Genomic DNA, 21,249 nt, shown 5'->3' with positions numbered 1-21,249 from the left:
CGTGTCGCTGTTCGCTGGAGTTATATCAGCTCTGTCTGGACGTTAGTTGGAAAACTTTCTCTTTCAGTCGTGAACACATTACTGAGCGGCTAGAATCTCCGTTTCTGGGCTTCAACGTCAGAAAACAGCTGAGTGAACTCGGCGCTGAGCGAGAGGAGTGTAGTTTGTCCGAGACAGCGGGGCTGCAGACACCGGCAGCAGACGCTGGAAAAAACACAAAGGAGGGGGCGCGTCGGCTCCGTGCTGACGCCACAAAGCATCATGGGAGTTGAAGTTTTTGCTGTAAAATCGGCCAGCGGTCCAGTTTAAATATATTTTTGATATTTATCTCGCTGGCCACATAAAAATGCTCCGCGGGCCGCATCTGGCCCACGGGCCTTGAGTCTGACATATGTGCACTCCTCCTCCATTAAGCGCCTCCATTGTATGCATTTATCGCTTCTGTGAAGTGTGCCAGGCTTAGAGCACCGCCTGCCCATGGGAGAGAGAAAAAAAAGAGCCAAGTAATCTTGCACAACAGTGTGCATGCATTGATAAAATTCTGCTCAGGGCCCCACTTTGGCCAGGGGCAGCACTGTGGTCAGTTTTTCTTAAAATGACAGAACCCTGAAAGGGCTCATTCTGGAAGCTACTGAAACTATCTAGAATAAAACTGCTTATGTGCGTGGAATTTTGCAACATTAACATGTTATTATTATAAACAATAGAACTATTGCAACTTAAGGAAAAAATGGAGTCATAATGTGTCTCCTTCAAATGTTGTAAACTCGTGATTGTTGACGTTTAAAAGTGACTGAGCTCGTATGTACGGTTTCCCAGCTGTCACTGAAGGCAGCATTAATCAGTGCAGTGGAGGAGCGCTCGTGCCAGTGTCTCTCGGGTAATGTCTGATGCGCTGACGGGGCGGATTGTCATGTCAACAGAAGGAATCCCGTGTTGTGCTGGTCGGTGAACGCCTCCTCTGTTTGTGGTGCTGTTTGCTGCTTTAGTTAGGCTCTTAGAGCCGATTTTAACCCGTTTTAGTCCGCTTCCTTGTCGGTTTGGTCCGCTCGGACTCTCCCGGGACAATGACACCGGTGTCTAGAAACTCTGTGCTGGAATAGAGACGCATGTGCGGCAGAGAGCGTGCGCCTCAGACACCGGTGGAGCCTGGAAAGTCTAAAGGTTTATTTATTTTTATTTTAACCAAAATCACGGACGCCAGAATCATGTTTGAACCCTCCGGAGTCCCTCTCATCCTTCTCGACGTTACCTGCCTCATTCTTGGTACGTACGCCTCTTCTAAACACACATTTTATTCATTTTTAGGGTTGTTTTCCTGCAGATGTGCCATATAAATTATTCTAACCCAGTTTTTATGGATTATTTGCATGTTTTATACATCTATAAAAGTGCGTTAGGTTACAGGAACCAGGCAGGAAGATGGAAAAAGTCCCACCCTGTATGCTTTTTTTCTTCTTTTTATCCAAGCAAACTTGTATTTTTAGCTCACTGCGTGGGACACCACAGAGGAATGGTGCAGGGTTGGTTGTTGAATTAACACTCAGCTGAGTGTGTGATCAGATTTAGATCCAGAAACCTTCTCCTCAGATTAAATCCACACTGCTCAGTCAGTGTCCTGTGGTTTGTCTCTGCTACACACACACACACACACACACACACACACACACACACACACACACACACACACACACACACACACACACACACACACCGATCCAAAACATCCATGAAAGCACTCAGAAACGATCAAAGTTTATATTATTTGGAAAAAATAAATTATAATTGTATTGCTTTGATAATCTATTTATGATGGTAAATTATTTATTGACTTAAAATAAAAACTGTTAATTTAAGTTGAATAAAATCAAGAAATGTCTGTAATTTAAAGTGGAATAAAAATAATCAGATTCTAGATGAAAAAGCTTAAATTTTGAGCCAATCCCCATTCATCTTTATTTTCTCTATCTCTCACATAAGTATGGAAGCCCATTCCCGCCACTCAGATAAAAAAAATATATATATAATCTCATATTTATGACTTAGCTATCTCATAATAATGAGGTACTATCTGAGATACTATCTCATTATTATAAGATAGCTAAGTCATAATTATGAGATAATAATTTTTTTTATTATCTGAGTGGCGGGAATGGGCTTCCATACAGCGCTCAGATCTGCTCAGTACGGAGCTCTATTCTACTAATGTTATCTATTTCAATGTCCTTTCTGGCTTCATCGGCTAATTTTTGAATGTGAACAGAACTTTATTTCCATCAGTTTTACAAGCTCAGCCCACATATTGTGGAGCACATAAATAAATAGACTTCAAACTTAAATGTTCAAATGCATATTTATGAGAATTTTTTTACACTATTATAAACATTTTTATCTTTACATCTCTGTAGTTAGTTACACAATTCTAAAGAATAATAAAATGATTAAACAGAGTCCATTAGAAGTTAATTCAGAGTTAAATCACCAGCAGACACTCATTTGTGCTGCAGCGACTGCACGATAACTCGTTTAGCCTAAAAGCATTAAAGCTGGAGGAATGCCCACTATTGCATTAGTGCAACCTACCTGATTGTGTAAGGAAACCCACCTTTTGAGAGGTGAGGAGAAAACATGCAGTCAAAGTTGTGCCAGAACACGTTTGTATGTTTGTGCGGATTAGGATCATATGTTCCTACTAGTCATGCCTGCACTGACTCACCATCTGTGGCTCACTCCTGTCTGTTGTTGCAAAATGATGCTGCAGCAAATCTACGCCTCGGGTAACTTGAGTCTGTGATGCAGAGGGGAGGAGAAGCTTCATAATTCTCAGGAGATTTTGTGTGGTTTTTTTTATTTTATTTTATTGTATTTTTTGCGGGAGGAAGTCCCTTCCACAGCCGGCCTCATCGAACATTAGTCAAGTCAACTTTATTTATAAAGCACTTTACAACAGCATAAAAGCTGACCAAAGTGCTTAACAAGCCAAAAAGAACACGAGATCCCTAAAAATTCTAAAAAAGAGATAAAAAGTTCATCACAAAGTAAAAACATGATAAAAACAAACGTATCAAACTGACATAAAAGCTACTAAAAACAGATGCATCCTCAAACTGAATTAAAAGCTACTGACAACAGACGAGTCTTTAAAAGTGATTTAAAACCCGACAGTGACGAAACCATCCTGATATGAATTGGGAGTGCATTCCACAACCTTGGAGCTGCTACTGAGAAAGCTCCATCACCCCTGAGCTTTCTCTTTGTTCTCGGCACCTCCAGGAGAAACGGGTCGGCTGCCCTCAGTGACCGAGACGGAGAGTGAGTAACTAAAAGTTCACACAGATACTGCGGAGCAAGGCCATGTACAGCTTTAAAAGTCAATAAAAGAACCTTGCACCGGACCCTAAAATCCACAGGCAGCCAGTGCAGCGAAGCTAAAATTGGGGTAATGTGCTCCCTCTTTCTCGAACCCGTCAATAGGCGTGCTGCTGCATTTTGCACCATTTGAAGACGAGAGAGGTGAGACTGAGGAAGACCAAGGTACAGTGCGTTGCAATAGTCAAGGCGTGATGTAATAAACGTGTGAATCACCGTCTCAAAGTCATGACTTGAGAGCAGACGCTTAACCTTGGCGATCCTCCTTAACTGATAAAAACTGGCTTTGGTGACGGCACTGATTTGCTTTTCCAGAAGCAGATCGCTGTCAAGCCGGACTCCCAGACTGGTCGCTACAGGTTTCCAAAAATAGGGCTAGTGGACCAAGGTCAGCAGAACATGGCCCACTGGACACACTAAGACTAAAAAGCATGACCTCAGTCTTGTCATTATTAAAATGTCAAAAATGTGCAGACATCCATGTTTTAACCTCATCAAGGCAGTTTAGAAGAGGATCTAAAGAATTGGGTAGGCCATGTTTAATGGGAATATAAACCTGGGTGTCGTCTGCATATAGATGAAAAGAACATCCATGTTTCGTAAAAATAGAACCCAGAGGTAGCAAATAAAGAGAGAACAACAACGGGCCCAGCACCGATCCTTGAGGAACCCCGCATACGAGAGGCGAGCGAGATGACGTGAAGCCACCTAATGATACTCAAAACGACCTCAGCTGTGTCGTCGCTCTTTTTTGGGAGGCCAGTTTGATCATTTGGGATTCAAAACTAAAACGCTTTTCTGTGTTTTTGCAGTTGGACTTCCCTTTTTCATCCTAACTCCTCAGCATAACCCCTTCAAACGGGGTTTCTTCTGCAACGATGAGTCCATCAGATACCCACTGAAGGACGACACCATATCCTACCAGCTGCTGGGAGGAGTCATGATCCCTTTCTGTCTCATAGTTGTATGTTTTTTTTTATTTAATCTGCCCATTCAGATTTCTGCTTATAAATCAAAGTATTTAACAAATACATTTTTTTATCTCTACAATTTTAGCTCCTTTGCGGAGAGTTTCTTTCAGTTTACCTGTCTCGTATCAAGACCCAGCCTTTGGGTAAGAAGTACCTGTGGTGCCTGTACAAAGCAGTGGGGAGCTACGTTTTCGGAGCCGCTGCCAGCCAGTCTCTGACTGATATCGCCAAATATTCCATCGGCCGTCTCAGGCCGCACTTCCTGGCCGTATGCAAACCAGTCTGGGAGCGGATCAACTGCAAAACGGGAGGTTACATCGAGAACGTCACCTGTACTGGAGACAGGTTTGATGTGGAAGAGGCCAGGTGCGGTTCTAAAACAGAACAAAAAAAAGAAGTTTTTTATTTCCCTTTTTGTGGTCATTTCAGAAGTTTTGCTTCCTGCTCTGCTGGAGTTCAGTTTTATTATTTTTTTGTCACATTTGACAAACAAAGTAAATTTGCCTAAGGGCACATATGAGGAACAAGGGCAGCAGACAGGTGAGGAAGGATGAGACAGAGAACCAGTGCAGACGCAGGAACAGAGCTGCTGAGCCAAAAGCGGCCGGAGAACCGGCACAATAAACCAGTCAGAGTGCAGGACACAGGAAAAACGTGGTCTGTCCAGAGTCATTCAGTGGTGAAGTCATGAGTCTCCATGGCAACAAAACTGGGCTTTAGGAAACCTGTTGCATAAATACTAACTGTAGTGCATAAAAACCACCTCACTGGAGCTGAAGCCTGTATACTATTACTGCATGACTCACCTGTTTCCATTCATGACATCGTTATGCAAACACACGATATGTAATCAGATTTAAGAATCACATTTAAGTAAACTAGTAAAATGTTTGGTAGATCTTGAATAAAAATCCATCATTTCAGACTGTTTGTGATTAAAAAAATGACTAATAAAGCTGATTTGTGCATTTTTCCACAGATTGTCCTTCTTCTCTGGTCACTCATCCTTTTCCATGTATTGTATGTTGTTCCTTGCTGTAAGTACTGGATAAATAACCTAAAACGTATTGTATTTGCCTTACTTTTTGCAGCTGCTTCATGCATTTAAAATGACTTTAAAGGCACATTTGCTTCTTTTTCTCCTGTGAATTAGTTGCAAATTGATGGTGCAGCTTTGCAAGAACAAACTCGGATACAGGTTACACTCCGTAACCCATAAAGAACAATATCTGTATATTAAATAGCTTATTATGCCTGAATATTTATTTTAGCAACACATGAAACTTTTAGATTCAAGTTCTGAAATGTCTTCAGCTGAGCTTCAGTTGTGTTGCATTTCAACTACATGACTATTTAGTTTTTGTGCGTGAGAGTTGTTTATTAGGGAAACCAGTGTTTATTGGTTTCTGTCAGCTACAGATTTTTTTTCATTTCTTTCACTGAAAGAAACTCTGTCCAAAAGTCAAATGCATTTCTTTTTTTGCGTTCTGTTTTTTGCAGCTGTACATTCAAGCCAGAATGAAGTCCAAATGGGCGCGGCTCCTGCGGCCCACCTTCCAGTTCTTCCTGATTGCCACTGCTGTGTATGTGGGTCTGACCCGGGTCTCTGACTACAAACATCACTGGAGTGATGTGCTCACCGGCCTCCTGCAGGGGGGTCTGATGGCGTTTTTCACCGTAGGTTTTCTCTTGTGTGTCGTTACGATGATGATGAAGTAATTTACCTTGATTACAGCTGGCATTAGCTGGTGCATGGACAGATCAAGTCTGACTGCTTAAGCGGCTTCTAGAAACAACATTTTTTGCAATTAGAACTGTTCTTTGAGCCTTTGTTTACTACGTGATTTTGTTGGGGCTCACAATGGCCCAGGAGCCCTAATAAATGGCCAAACACAACCATAATAAAACCCTGCAATGAAAAGGCTAGTTAACCCTGCCCAGTTGGCCAGGACATGAATATTACATACTGCGTGCTTATTGGCCAGTTTACCTTGATGGCTCTAAGGTGCTGCCTGAAGCCAGAAACTCTGGCCCAATCCCAATACTCGCACTGCGCCCTATGGCCTTTAGTGAAGGTCACTTGAAGGAAGTGTGCAGTAAGGCTGCGAGTGCGTAGTACACAAGTTTGCCGAACTGGGACAGGAAGCATTGCGTCATCGACCATGATGCATGGCGGGATGCCGGTTACTGTTTGTGCTCTCAAAATTCCCACACAGCAATGGATTGTGGGTATTACCCTATGCTGATGCAGTCCGCATCAATGTGGACTTTGGCGAAGTATGGATCAAGTGTGCAAAAGGAGCATGGTCAACTTCCACAATTTAGAATCGGGACACCCTACCATTGGTACTCAATAGGCAACCCCGGCCCGCGAGTTACAGTTCTAACAGGAGGACTGTCTTAAGCCTGGGGCACACCGGAGGCGGACGTGACGCGCCATACAGCGTCGCGCCCGCGGTTTTGATAAATCAAGTGGTCACATAAGGGCGCGCCGCTGAGCACTTCTTGGAAAGACGCGCGATAGTCACAACATCAAGCGGGACTTGAGAACAGAAAGCAGGAAGTGACTATTGTTTATACGTGATCAGACTTATCTTTGTGTTTTGTGAGACTCTTAATTCAACTGTGGGGTAAGTACGCTATTTATTAAATATTTTAAGATCAATAGTACTTTAAAGTTATCAAAACTGCGGCTGGGGTTGTGCCGTAAAGCCATTCCACTTTGTAATGTCTGGTGTGAAGTACTCCACAGTGTTGTAAACAGTCGCGGCGCTCCCCGTGTGCCCACTCTCAGTAACTATAATGGTTTCTATTTAAAATGATGGCACGGGTGCGGCGCCCCCCCCTCCGGTGTGCTCCAGGCTTAAGGCTCCACTTACTCCCCTCCGAACCGGACCTCGCTGTTGAACCGTTGACTCGGTTAGAATGTTACAAGAGGTCATATCACCAGTTCAGTCATCTCTGAATGTTTTTGAATTACACCCCCACCACCTGGACAGGACCTTTCAGTCAGGCCTTTCTGTTAGCACCCCACACCCCCCGGACTGGCCCTCCAACCCATAAGAAATGTTTTATCATATTTGAATACCACTGCACTACACACTCACACCCCTGGACGGGAACGCACAATTGAAGAGCGCAAGGGTGGAAGTGCGATTATTGGGACTTGGACTATGTCTACAGATGTGTTTAATGTATGGATAACTCAACAGACGTGCCATATTACCAGTATATCCTGGAATGTCACGTGTGCTCCGACATTCTTCTTTGTTTTCCTCTCATCCAGCAAGGACGCTAGCAGCAGCTTGCACTAGTGTTAGCAGTAGTTTATGCCAACAGTAGTTCACGTCAGAAGTAGCTCAAGCTAGTGTTGTTCTCAGGTTATCAACATTTATTGCTACTGCTGGCGTACGCAGATTTAAGTGTGTGTATCTAATCTTATGATTTGACATACCTGTTTTTGTCAGTACCAACCGTTTCATCATTGCCATTGCAACATTACTAATTTGAGTAGTTAAACAGGTCAGAGACAACACAGACAATGTTTCTATATTAAACAACAAGGTAAATGTGGTTTTGAATTCTGTGAGTACTGAGACTGGGCCTAGAACCCTTTACTGCCCTCAACCTTGAGCTTTTGTTTCCAATTTAGATCACTAGTCCACCATCCGGTGCCTCAGGGGGGGAAAGCAGTGCACTACCAACACTATCTATAGTGGGGACAGTGTGCTGCTGACCTCTACTCAGGACATTGTGGATCGATGGGCAGAATACTTCGAAGACCTCCTCAATTCACCCGACACGTCTTCCAGTGAGGAAGCAGAGTCTGGGGACTTTGGGTTGGCCTCTCAAATCTCTGGTGCTGAGGTCACTGAGGTGGTTAAAAAGCTCCTGTGTGGCAAGGCTCCAGGGGTGGATGAGATCCACCCAGAGTTCCTTAAGGCTCTGGATGTTGTTGGGCTGTGTTGGCTGACTCGGCTCTGCAATATTGCGTGGACATCGGGGCAGTCCCACTGGACTGGCAGACCCCTTATTTAAAAAGGGGGACCGCAGGGTGTGTTCCAACTTCAGGGGGATCACACTCCTGAGCCTTCCTGGTAAGGTCTATTCAGGGGTTCTGGAGAGGAGGGTCCGTCGGATTGTTGAACCTCAGATTCAGGAGGAGCAATGTGGTTTTCGTCCTGGCCGTGGAACACTGGACCAGCTCTATACCCTTAGGGGGATCCTGGAGGGTGCGTGGGAATTTGCCCAATCAGTCTACATGTGTTTTTTGGATTTGGAGAAGGCGTTTGACCGCGTCCCTCGGGGGGTCCTGTGGGGGGTACTCCGGGAGTATGGGGTACCAGGCCCTCTGATATGGGCTGTTAGGTCCCTGTATGACAGGTGTCAGAGCTTGGTCCGCATTGCCAGCAGTACGTCGGGCTCGTACCCAGTGAGAGTTGAACTCCGCCAAGGCTGCCCTTTGTCACCGATTCTGTTCATAACCTTTATGGACAGGATTTCTAGGCTCAGCCAAGGTGTGGAGGGCATCCGTTTTGGTGGCCTGAGGATCAGGTCTCTGCTTTTTGCAGATGATGTGGTCCTTTTGGCTTCATCAGAACGTGATCTTCAGCTTTTGCTGGAGCGGTTCGCAGCCGAGTGTGAAGCAGCTGGGATGAGAATCAGCTCCTCTAAACCTGAGACCATGGTCTTGATTCAGAAAAGGGTAGAATGCCTTCTCCGGGTCAGGGATGAGGTCCTGCCCCAAGTGGAGGAGTTTAAGTATCTCGGGGTCTTGTTCACGAGTGAGGGAAAACTGGAGCGTGAGATCGATAGGCGGATTGGTGCTGCATCTGCAGTGATGCGGGCGTTGTACCGGTCTGCCGTGGTGAAGAGAGAGCTGAGTCAGAAGGCGAAGCTCTCGATTTACCGGTTGATCTACGTTCCTACCCTCTCCTATGGTCATGAGCTTTGGGTAGTGACTGAACGAACGAGATCGCGGATACAAGCGGCCAAAATGAGTTTTCTCTGCAGGGTGGCTGGGCCCTCCCTTAGAGATAGGGTGAGAAGCTCGGTCATCCGGGAGGGGCTCGGAGTAGACCCACTGCTCCTCCACATTGAGAGGAGCCAGTTGAGGTGGCTCGGGCACCTGGTCAGGATGCCTCCTGGACGCCTCCCTGGTGAGGTTTTCCGGGCACGTCCAACCAGGAGGAGACCTAAAGGTAGACCCAGGACACGGTGGAGGGTTTATGTCTCTCACCTGGCCAGGGAACGCCTTGAGATTTCCCCAGAGGAGCTGGCCCAAGTGGCTGGGGAGAGGGAAGTCTGGGCCTCTCGCCTTAAGCCGGGCGTACACTGTGCGACTTTTTCACTCGCAGCATTCAGTTTCAGCTCAAACTGTACGACTTCCTCGCAGGGCAGATCTCACGAGTCATGTGCTCGCACTGCACGACCCAGTTCTCGCATGCGACCTGACTGCTCACACTGTATGTCTGGTAGCAACACGTCGGCCCTAAAAATGTGCTAAAAATAGCAGTTTTTACTCAACACGTCAGACTTTTTTGTCTTGCCTGTTGTCCTTCGGGAGTGCTGCAGGAGGACACACAGGGATTTATGGGGGTTGGATGAGGAAAACGAAATAAAGAAAGTAAATCTGTGTTTAGTGATCAGTTTAATTTGACATGAACACGACAAACACGCTTTCTTGACAATCTTTGTGAGTAAAAAAACGTGTAGAAACAAAAACGAACAGCGTGTGTTATTAGGGAAATAGCGAGCGACCGGCCGGCGTTGATGCAGGATTGCGCACGCGCCGTGAGCGGTTCTGATACTTTTTGGATCGTAGCTGCTCGCAGCGCCGCTTCAACAGTGCGATACCCTCACGAGGGACGAGCGAAATATTAAACACACCAGAAGTCCCTGCGACCTCACGACTGCTGATCGGCGGCTGGTCACGTGGTGTTAATCGCCTCTCGTAACCCCCTGTACACTACACGACCGCTCGGCGCAAAACTCGCCCCGATGTCGTGGCTTCTCGCACGACTGGAAAATCGGCTCAAAAAAGTGAAAAAGTCGCACAGTGTACGCCCGGCTTTAGGCCACTGCTCCCGCGACCCGACTCCAGAAAAGCGGATGAAAATGGAAGGATGGATGGGTCCACGATTTTTTCAAAATGATAGAGCTGTTTAGTCCTATTAAGTTTCGTGATATTTCCTGATTGCAGTTTAAAAAGTTGCTGAAATTAATTCAGTATGAGCTCAGATTTATTTTATGAATCTTACCAGTTAATGCAGAATTCTACAGTTTATGCTTCTACTTTTCTGCAGGTGTCCTGCGTCTCAAATTTCTTTGCACAGCCGCTGGAACCAGTTGTCTCACAGGCCGAAGAGGCTTCACACAGTTTACAGGAAAGCCCTCCCGCTGGTAACCACTACGGCAGCACGGACTGAAATCGCAGCTTTTCGGACCGCGCTCTTTCCCAGAAGATTGTCGCCGTGGGTCTTAGTCACATAAAACAAACAGCAGATCTCTGACAATAGCTTCTGAACCCGCTTCGCCTGCATGGAGCCAACGGTGCTACCTGGTGTAGCTGTGGAACTGATTAGACTCACAAAGTGCCCTACAGAAAACTGTGCTAGCACACACTAGTCTCACATCGCCTTCTTGGATGAATGTAATTCATAAAACCAAGAATATAATGAGCACTGCAAGCAGGCTTGTAGAAAACCTGTGACAATTTCCCTCTGGGATTAATAAAGTATTTTTGAATTGAATTGATCAAAAGAAAACCAGGATAGTCTTAAACAATGGAGATTGAACTCAAAACAATAATAAACCACCAACCCTGCTCAACGGTCACCTTTCCTGGAGAGGTCACCCGATAGGACAGTGGGAGGGTTAATGTAAACTCAAATGACTTTTGCAATTATTTTGTAATTTGAAATGTGCTTTTATTGTCAAAAAAACTAAAATCGGAAAAAAAGAAAAACAAATGCCCCTTTTTTGTTTTGTTGTTTTAAAATTTTAAATAACTGGTTTATTTTGTTTGTGTGAAAATACAAAGCAGATGGTAGAAAACTGAGAAGTGGAGACTTGATTTTATTTTTCACAGAAAATAAAAGAGCTGAAAGGTAAGTTAATGAGGCGAGCAGCTGGTCTCAGTGGGGATTCAGCGAGTTTGTCTTTCATTGTTTGAGCAGCTCGAATAAAGGTTAAAAAGTCAAAAGGATCAAGAATGTTGCTGTGAAAGGGATTCCTTTATTTCATCTTTTATCAGCAAACAATGCCCACCAGGTAACGTTTGTTTTTGGCATGTGATGTTATTTTGATGCACCAATGTTTGAAAGTCTTCTAAAACTTTGGCCTGACTGATTAAATTTGATAAAAGTAGAAGAAGAAAAGATTAGGAGTCAGATGTGACTATAGGGAAGGGGCTACCGAAGGAAACTTATTAAATAGTTCATGTTTTTATGCAGATTTGCTGTTTAAAAGAAGCTCACGACCTTCTGGCTGATTATTGTTGTGTCTGTGGCTGCACAGAGCTCTTATTGTCATCAACAATAGTGATGCTGCTCCATTCTCTCTGTCACATGTCTGACTTTATCCCGCCAGACGATGATGCTGCTGCTGCTGCTGCTGGAGAGAAACATGAGAGCCACAGCCCAGTCAGCAGCAGAATGGCTGAAGAATGACCTTATTTAGCCATTTCATTTATGAGGTGATGCATTGGTTTGAAAACCAATGGCTGTCATTTGTTTAGCTGCTGGGATAAAAGCAAAATGAACACTGAGGTATTGAGGAAAATACTTTCGTTTTGATTTTGAAATAAAGTTCAGCTGCTTTTTCTCCAACACCGAGAAAATGGAAAATTTTTTTGAACAGTTTAACTTTAAAGGAGTCAGAAAACAGAGTAAAGGCAGGTGTTGGCTGAAAATGTACAGCATTGTACGTTTAGAATTTAAATGTACAAATTTGGAAAGTTCAGTTTAAAGTTAAGGTTGAATAGTAGCATAATTGAAATGTTAACAAATGCGAAGTTTCGTTAAAAAAGTTAGAGAGCAAGTCACCCCCTACCAGACTCCCACTTCCTGTTTGACAAATGCAGCAAATGCTGTTGCCTGGCAGACCGAGAGGGCAGAGCTACACACACACACACACACACACACACACACACACACACACACACACACACACACACACACACACACACACACACACACACACACACACACACACACACACACACACACACACACACACACACACACAAAACAGCATAGTGAGCTTAAGTTACGCCCATCTACTTCCGCACCACGGGTCCCCAAAAGAACGAAAAAATGAATGCAAGTCAATGGGGATAAAAACTCTATGTTCTAATTGTGCTTGTTTTGTACCATGGATTTCACTTATGATGTCTGTGAATTTAAAAGAAGCATTTTGATACCAAGAACGTGCTTATTTTCGAACGGGGGGGAAATGCTATTTTAGGTTTTGTGTGAAAATAAGTCCAGGACTACAAATGCGCTTCACGAGAGTGACGTCATCGAACCACACGCAAAGAAAACTGAGGAGAAAGGGCAGTAAGTTCAGCAAACTTCCCACAGGAGGAAAGAAACACATGACACCAACCCTGCTGATTTCATTCCCACTATCTTGTTAATCAGGATGTTTGACCAAATTGGCCCATGCATTGTAGATTTTATTAATTTATCCCTACAATATGGCTCTGTACCATCTGTTTTCAAACTTGCAGTTATTGAACCTATCCTTAAAAAACCAAGTTTGGACTCATCTCAGCCTAAAAATTACACACCCATTTCTAAATTACCCTTTATCTCTAAAAATATTGGAAAAGGTTGTGGCAGATCAACTGATTACTTTTCTGGAACTACACAACAGTTTAGATAAATTCCCATCCGGTTTTCGTAAAAAGCATTCAACAGAAACGGCTTTGCTGAAAGTTTCCAGTGACATCATGGCTGCAGACAACGGGGAGTTCACAGTGTTAGTACTGTTAGATCTCTCTGCAGCTTTTCACACTGTTGATCACAACACCTTAACAGACTTGGTGACTCGGTGGGGATCTCTGGAACTGTGCTAGACTGGTTTAAATCGTTCTAACAGAAGTTACAATGTCTGAATGAACCAAGTCCTGTCAGACTCTACCGATCTGTTCTGTGGGGTACCCCAAGGCTCTGTTTTGGGTCCGCTGTTGTTTCTACTGTACATATGGACGTACTCTTGGACAGATAAGTGATTCATTTCATAATGTCTCTTATCACCTCTATGCAGATGACATTCAGCTGTACTGCTCCTTTAAGGATTCTGAGATCTACAAACTGTCTGAATTACTAGAGTGTCTATCAGTGATCACCAGCTGGCTAGAAAACTTCCTTCAGTTAAACTCTGAAAAGACTGAATGTCTGATCATTGCCCCTGAGAGCATGGTTCCCCTGACTAGTCTAAAACTTGGTCATTTATCCTCTGCCGTCAAGATAAACTTAAGGAATTTGGGTGTTATTTTTGACCAATCAATGTCTCTTGAAGGCCACTCAAAAACGTTGGTCCGAAACAGTTTTTACCACTTAAGAAATATCTCCAAACTGCGAAGGTTGGTTTCAAAACATGAACTTGAAATGGTTCTCCATGCCTTTATCTCCTCCCGTCTAGATTACTGTAACACACTTTTCACACGTTTTAACAAAAAAGCCCTTGACCGCCTTCAGTTTGTCGGGTTGCTAATGACCTGTCCTCCACTGAGCGGCTGCGACCTGCCTGTAATGGCTGAATGAAGTCTTCTTCTATTTGTTCCACATTTAGTGTGAAATTTGCTGCTTCAGTGCTTAGCTGCGCCCCCTACTGGACAGGAAATTGCACATTTAACCAAAACCAGTTTTCCAGGATCAGTGCGAAAAGATATAATGAAAAATAAATAAAAATAAATAAATCACAATATAATAAAATGGCTTTAAATACTTTGCAGTCTTGTAAATTATTGAATTTAAAGTTTTCATAAGAAATAATTTAAAACAATAGAACACTTTGTTGTTTATATGTTGTTATTTTTTATCGAATTTTGTGTTCATTTATTAAATGTTTTTTTAAATTAATTAAAAAAACACTCTTGGTAACACAGCTGAAAAATTTTTTTCAAGTTTTAAATCTAACTATGTTAATGACGTGTGAAAAAGTCTCTTCACCGGAATTAACTGCATTCTAAACGAAACTGTTGTCATGGCCAAAGGTCCATGTTATATATATATTTTTAACCAGGAATAATTGTATTTCCCCTATTTGTCTCTCAGCAGACAAGATCATCATCATTATGTGATTGCAACAACACACACGAAAATGCAAAATACACAGGGAGAAATCTGACATAAGTGCTCAGCCATAAATATGAGATAGACACTTCCTAGCAGAGAATAAAAATCTAATAAAATGTTTGGTAGATCTTGAATAAAAATCCATCATTTCAGACTGTTTGTGATGAAAAAATGACTAATAAAGCTGATTTGTGTATTTTTCCACAGATTGTCCTTCTTCTCTGGTCACTCATCCTTTTCCATGTATTGTATGTTGTTCCTTGCTGTAAGTACTGGATAAATAACCTAAAACGTATTTTATTTGCTTTTCTTTTTGCAGCTGCTTCATGCATTTAAAATTACTTTAAAGGCACATTTGCTTCTTTTTCTCCTGTGAATTTGTTGCAAATTGATGGTGCAGCTTTGCAAGAACAAACTCGGATAAAGGTTACACTCCATAACTCCATAACCCTAACCCTAAAGAACAATATTTGTTTGTCCAGAACTCTGCAGCGAGGCTCCTAACTGGAGCAAACAGAAGAGCACACATCACTCCTATTCTGATGTCTCTGCACTGGTTACCCGTTAACTTTAGAATCCTGACTATAACTTTCAATGCTCTACATGGTGAAGCTCTTCCCTATATTACAGAACTGTTAAAGCCTTATGCTCCAACCCCACCAGAACCTTCTAGACGTTCCAAAGATCAGATATAAAAGTCGAGGTGATCGCTCCTTCCAGACTGTTGCACCCCGACTCTGGAATGATCTTCCTTTATCCTTACATAGCAAGTCTGGACACCTTTAAAAACAGCTAAAGACCCTTTTATTTAAAGCTGCTTTTACCTAAACCTTTTATTTTCTTGTCTTTAACTCAAAATTTTAATCTTTCATCCGTCTATGAAATGTTATAATTTTATGACTTTATTTTTTTCTGATGTTAATCTAATTCTGTCTTGAGATCATTATGATTTTATGACTTTGTTTTATTTTATTTTGATCTATGTGAAGCTCGTTGTGATTCTATGTCTGTGACAAGTGCTTTATACATAAAATTTACTTACTAATTACGAACTTTTACTAGCTTATAAATCTCAAAGTACATGACTGCCATGGTCGAAACACCCATCAATACTTTTCATTTAAACTGCAGTACAACACACGAGCGATCCAGGGCGTAAGGAAAGCAAGTTAGAAAATGGCGTTTTTAGCCCCGTTGACATTTTTTCGTTCTTCCGGGGACCCATGAGCCAACCGGAAAGGGGGGTGACTTAGGCTCCATACTGTGACATCATAATGTACTAACTAACATCATAGGGTACCTCTTAAGGTTGGTTTATGCTTGACACGTCCACGAGGTTCGCACGGCTCCGCGCGGCTAAATTGCGTCATTTTAACAACCACGCCCCTCCACCGTGTCTCTGCACGGCCCAAAATTTCCGCACCGCGCACCTAGGAAATTTTCTAACCACGCGGACGGTCGGACGCGGAAAAACATGGCGGACTGGCAAGAACTAGTATGGCAGAGGTTCGTAAACACAGATATTTGTATGATTCAGCTCTCAGAGATCACCGTGATCAACATGTTGTTAATAATTCTTGGAGAGAAATAGCTCGCACTGTCGGAAAAGACGAGGACGCTGTTAAAAAATGCCGTAGAGCTCCATGCTGCCCCCTACAGTTTGGGAAATATTGGCTCACCGCAGAGACAAGCCGCATGAACCGTAAACGCTGCAAGTTGTGAAGCGCGTTCCATCCGCGAGCCGCATCACCAAGCGGAAAGTGAATGCGTCAAGCATAAACCAAGCGTTAGGCTCCATATTGTGACGTCATAATGTACTAGCTAACATCATAGGGTACCTCTTAGCCAATAGCAAAGGCAGAGCTTTTACCTGAAGACAGCACAACACTGATTTGGGGGTGACTTGCTCTTTAAGTTACCAAAACACAGTATGCCACGTTAACATGCATTACATTAAATTGGCGATGGGGGCAATACATACGTAAATCATTACAAGCAAGCAGTATTTTTGTGTTCGAGTAAGATCTTACCAACGGATGACCATTAGGGTAAAAAAATCCCTGGGAGTGCAACCTCCAGCAGAATGACACATCAGACTCCCTTTCATCACTGGCAAAGAGTGAAGAGGTTTTAATTTGGTTTTATTTCAAGTTTCAGCCAGTCTGAAGTTGGAAGTGAAATAATCTGGCCACAGGGTCCTGGTGGACTTCCATTAACTGTGTAAAGAGTTATTTTGGCACATACTGGCTCAAGAAACTGATTTGAAAATATGAAAAAGTTGCAAAGTATCCCTTTCAACTAAATTTCTACAATTTTCATGCGGAGTCTAATGTCATCAAACCTACTTTAAACATCTATCACCATCTGCTGGACAAAAATATAAAATGTGCAAGAATATGAAAATGATCAGATATTAGCAATTAGCTTTTTCATGACTAAACTTAACTTGTAGATTTTTTTTTTGTCATGCAGAGTGCTCTATTTTAGAAAGTATGAAGTTTGGGGAGAAAAATACATTTTTAATCGCCAATCTGGAAATCTTGCAATTTTCTCAGATGAAAATATGTAGGGCAAGCCAGTAAAACATTTAATTGAACCTGTGCCGAATCTACCAGACATGTCTCATAAGAACCATATTAACGAGGACATATTCCTGATCTTACCTCCAAACATAAGACAGGACTAGAGGATGTAATTTGTGACAGCGTCACAGATTTATTACTTTATCAAACATTTTACGCCAATCATTTCATCCAGTTGATCAGCAGGAGTTACAGCTCGCCTTACACAATAAACCAGTGAAGAGCAAGTTTGTTTTCAATGGTCCTTTGAAAAACTATTCAGGAACCCTGATCGCTAAAATTCTGAAACGTGATGTTTTAAATGAAAATGAGCCATCGAAGGGGTTAAAACTCATGTGCTCCATCAATCCAACACAATCAAAAGAGCAGAACGGAACAGCAGGGTTGTACGTTTTTTATTTGGAGAAGTCTGTACATGGAGGTTTTGGCCTTTGGGATGTTCACACATATAGTTAAGCTTTAGGAGGACACTGAAGATTGAGAGAAGTGCAATTCATTACTCAAAACTGGACAGGAAGTTCAAAACAATCTGCTTCAATTTAGCATCTGACGCTTCTGAGATCTTGCCATCAGCCCTGAAACAGAACAGGATTAAGTTAATTCCTTTTAAACCCAAATATATATACAAAAAAACAAGTCGAGGAGATGTGGCTCACTTGATTGCGGTGAGCAGGTCCTGATGCTGACTGAGGATGTGTTGCAGGAAAGCCTTTTCAAACTTTGTGATTTTGCTGGGCTCCATCTTGTCCAGGTGACCTCTGACCCCAGCGTAGATGACTGCTACCTGCTCCTCAATGGCCATGGGAGCTAAAATAGACGCAAACTCACTTCAGAACAAGGTAGGAATACCATTTTAATGAAAAGTTACACATGGCAGTGATACTCACAGTACTGTCCCTGCTTCAGCAGCTCAGTGAGCCTGACGCCTCTGTTAAGGAGCTGCTGGGTGGCGGCGTCCAGGTCAGAACCAAACTGAGCGAAGGCTGCCACCTCACGGTACTGAGCCAACTCCAGCTTCATGGTACCAGCCACCTCAAGAGGAAAAGGTTCATGTAAATCCTTCTGAACTTACCAGTTTTAGGTGAGCGTATTAGGATATTCCGATGTTACCTGCTTCATGGCTCTGGTCTGAGCAGCAGAACCCACTCTGGACACAGACAGACCCACATTAATGGCTGGGCGGATACCCTTGTAGAACAGCTCAGTCTCCAAAAAGATCTGCAACCAACAGGATATGAGACACCCAATGAAATACAACAACATGGAGAATTTTATGAAAAACGAAGGCACTGCAAAACAGACCTGCCCATCTGTGATGGAGATGACGTTTGTGGGGATGTAGGCAGACACGTCTCCAGCCTGAGTCTCGATGACAGGCAGGGCAGTGAGAGAACCACCTCCAAAGTTGTCGTTCATCTTGGCAGCTCTCTCCAGCAGGCGGGAGTGCAGGTAGAACACGTCACCCGGGTAGGCCTCACGACCAGGAGGACGACGCAGCAGCAGGGACATCTGACGGTAGGCGACAGCCTGAAAGAAGAGTCGGAATAATAAATCCATGTACAGAACCCCAGAAAATTAAAACAGTGCTTCAAAGTTAGCGTAGAGCCTAAACCTGCTTGGACAGATCGTCGTAGATGATCAGGGCGTGCTTGCCGTTGTCTCTGAAATACTCTCCCATAGAGCAGCCAGAGTAGGGTGCCAGGTACTGCAGAGGAGCAGCGTCGGAGGCGGTGGCAGACACCACGATGGTGTACTTCATGGCATCAGCGTCAGTAAGCCTCTTCACCAACTGAGCCACAGTGGATCTTTTCTGTCCAATAGCAACGTAGATGCAGTACAGCTTCTTCTTCTCGTCAGTGCCATCATTGAAGCGTTTCTGGTTGATGATCGTGTCGATGGCAATGGCAGTTTTACTGAAATACAGATTAAGCAGAGTTTGACCTTAAAGCTGGTCTCAAATGCTAAAAACAAACATCTCCACTTATAGTTACCCAGTCTGCCTGTCACCAATGATCAGCTCACGCTGGCCTCGGCCAATGGGCACCAGGCTGTCCACAGCCTTGATTCCAGTCTGCATGGGCTCCCTCACAGAAATACGTGGGATGATACCAGGGGCCTTCAGACCCACGCGCCTACGGACCTTAGAACCCAGAGGACCCTAGAAAACAAACAAAACATTTAAGCTACAGTAAGAGTTGCTTCACTTTTAAAACAGTACTTTCTTTAAAATAACCATAAATTTGATGTGTTCTTTATAATACAAACTCAAATAATTCACCAACACCTACAAGGACTCATTTAGTCAAACTGCCAGAAGCAAAGTAAAATCAAACTTGCATCATTTTGCTTTAAAGAAGCAAAACTTCAAATAACCTTTCCATCAATGGCATTTCCCAGAGCGTCCACCACGCGACCGAGCAGCTCCTCGCCCACAGGAACATCCACAATGGCCCCAGTCCTCTTCACTATGTCACCCTCTTTGATCAGCTTGTCGTTACCGAACACCACCACACCAACATTGTCAGGCTCCAAGTTCAGAGACATACCCTGGAGGACAAAAACAAGTTTTTGGTCAGTGATCTTAGAAATGTGTAAATAAAGACAGGTAATTAAAAACAGTTATAACCTGAATGTAACTAACACAACGTCTAAACTTTTTATGCATACTTTGAGACCAGAGGAGAATTCCACCATCTCTTCAGCCTGGACATTCCTCAAACCGTACACCCTGGCAATACCGTCACCGATGGACAGCACACGTCCTGTCTCCTCCAGGTCAGCAGAGGTGTCAGCACCCAGGATCTTCTCCTCCAGAATTGAGGACACCTCTGCTGTGCCTGTGAAAAAGCACACATGCAAAGCTCTTAATTTAAATGCATTAAAAAGAAAACCCATTTTAAACTATTGAGAACCAAGTTGCCATTTAAATTCCCAGATATGTTTTGGTTTGTAAAATCTGAAATGGTAAATTACATTTTATCTTAGCTGAAATTAAATGGAAGCACCACTGTTATGCAAGTGCAAAATTAGTTTTAGAAAGACTAATCCTGACAAATGCATTGTGTGAAATATAAGAATTACAATTAAATCCTACTTTAACAAGAACGCTGCGCCTGGAGGACAAAGTTAGCCTCGTGTTTTTGTCTCACCTGTCTTCTGCAGACATGGTCTGTGTGTGTGGAGGTGGTTGACCCCAACACAAGCAGCTGGGACAGTCTTGGACACCTGGAACCAAGAACAGGCAGATTTAATAATTCGTTGACTGCAAACATGTGAGTTGAACAAATATTACAGGAACAACCGAAAACGCGGAGTTGGAAATACTGAACTCATTTTTTAAGCTCAAAGAACATGCGCTGTCGGACTTCCTGACCTTCAGCGTGGCTCAATGAGCTCAGCGTTAGCTGTAATGCTAACTGTTAGCACCTGCCGGACAAAGATTATGTCTTCGCAAGGACAGCTCGGATAATTATGTTTTAGCTAGTAAAATTAAAGGCTATGAAGTTGAATTACTGCAGAAAGCTTACGTTTAGAGATGAGTTGAGACAACACTATTAGTCCGTTAGGGCCCGTGTAGCGTTAGCTAACAGAAAACGGTTTCAAATAATACTAAATATTTTGACGTTACAGCCTCGTTAGCTGCAACATGTTCAGGTAAAATACTTACAAATCCAGCTCTTCTGGGCAGGCTTCGGGCCAAAGCTGCTGCAACTCTCACAGATAACATTTTGTCGGGTTGCTAATGACCTGTCCTCCACTGAGCGGCTCCGACCTGCCTGTAATGGCTGAATGAAGTCTTCTTCTATTTGTTCCACATTTGTGAAATGTCCTGCTTCAGTGCTTAGCTGCGCCCCCTACTGGACAGGAGATTGCACATTTACCCAAAACCACTGTTTTCCACATGGTTTTCCAGGATCAGTGCGAAAAGATATAATTAAAAAATAAATAAATAAATCACAATATAATAAAATGGCTTTAAATACTTTGCAGTCTTGTAAATTATTGAATTTAAAGTTTTCATAA

General features: G+C 43.2%; 2 protein-coding genes across 2 annotated transcripts; one reads left to right on the top strand and one right to left on the bottom strand.

Annotated features, from left to right (window-relative positions):
* The first annotated feature begins 836 nt into the window (after nucleotides 1-836).
* Nucleotides 837-12,592, top strand: LOC107394137 (phospholipid phosphatase 1). The gene is made up of 6 exons (XM_015972915.3): nucleotides 837-1,266; nucleotides 4,182-4,333; nucleotides 4,426-4,706; nucleotides 5,320-5,377; nucleotides 5,841-6,017; nucleotides 10,646-12,592. Exons 1-6 carry the CDS (start codon nucleotides 1,110-1,112, stop codon nucleotides 10,766-10,768), a joined length of 948 nt encoding a protein of 315 aa, XP_015828401.3. The 5' UTR covers nucleotides 837-1,109; the 3' UTR covers nucleotides 10,769-12,592.
* Nucleotides 12,593-17,605: 5,013 nt separating this feature from the next.
* On the bottom strand, nucleotides 17,606-21,050 carry LOC107394134 (ATP synthase subunit alpha, mitochondrial). Its single transcript, XM_015972912.3, has 11 exons — nucleotides 20,894-21,050; nucleotides 20,376-20,451; nucleotides 19,894-20,063; nucleotides 19,600-19,773; nucleotides 19,218-19,384; nucleotides 18,839-19,139; nucleotides 18,529-18,753; nucleotides 18,337-18,444; nucleotides 18,114-18,258; nucleotides 17,883-18,033; nucleotides 17,606-17,801 (listed from the first exon to the last, which is right to left on the bottom strand). Exons 1-11 carry the CDS (start codon nucleotides 20,951-20,953, stop codon nucleotides 17,723-17,725), a joined length of 1,656 nt encoding a protein of 551 aa, XP_015828398.1. The 5' UTR covers nucleotides 20,954-21,050; the 3' UTR covers nucleotides 17,606-17,722.
* Between the last annotated feature and the right edge of the window lie 199 nt (nucleotides 21,051-21,249).

The sequence above is a fragment of the Nothobranchius furzeri genome, chromosome 17, assembly GCF_043380555.1.
Source record: "Nothobranchius furzeri strain GRZ-AD chromosome 17, NfurGRZ-RIMD1, whole genome shotgun sequence".
Classification (NCBI taxonomy): domain Eukaryota; kingdom Metazoa; phylum Chordata; class Actinopteri; order Cyprinodontiformes; family Nothobranchiidae; genus Nothobranchius; species Nothobranchius furzeri.
The sequence above is the reverse complement of the archived record's forward strand: the minus strand, read 5'-3'. Positions and strand labels throughout refer to the sequence as shown.

Bases quoted from the DNA above. Each gene is read 5' to 3' on its own strand.
- LOC107394137 (XM_015972915.3), top strand. From the start codon at position 1,110: ATGTGCGGCAGAGAGCGTGCGCCTCAGACACCGGTGGAGCCTGGAAAG. The intron at 1,267-4,181 runs GTACGTACGCCT...GTGTTTTTGCAG, and splicing joins CGTTACCTGCCTCATTCTTG to TTGGACTTCCCTTTTTCATC. The intron at 4,707-5,319 runs GTGCGGTTCTAA...ATTTTTCCACAG, and splicing joins TTTGATGTGGAAGAGGCCAG to ATTGTCCTTCTTCTCTGGTC.
- LOC107394134 (XM_015972912.3), bottom strand. From the start codon at position 20,953: ATGTTATCTGTGAGAGTTGCAGCAGCTTTGGCCCGAAGCCTGCCCAGA. The intron at 19,774-19,893 runs GTATGCATAAAA...TTTGTCCTCCAG, and splicing joins AATTCTCCTCTGGTCTCAAA to GGTATGTCTCTGAACTTGGA. The intron at 18,445-18,528 runs GTCTGTTTTGCA...TGTTGGTTGCAG, and splicing joins TCTCCATCACAGATGGGCAG to ATCTTTTTGGAGACTGAGCT.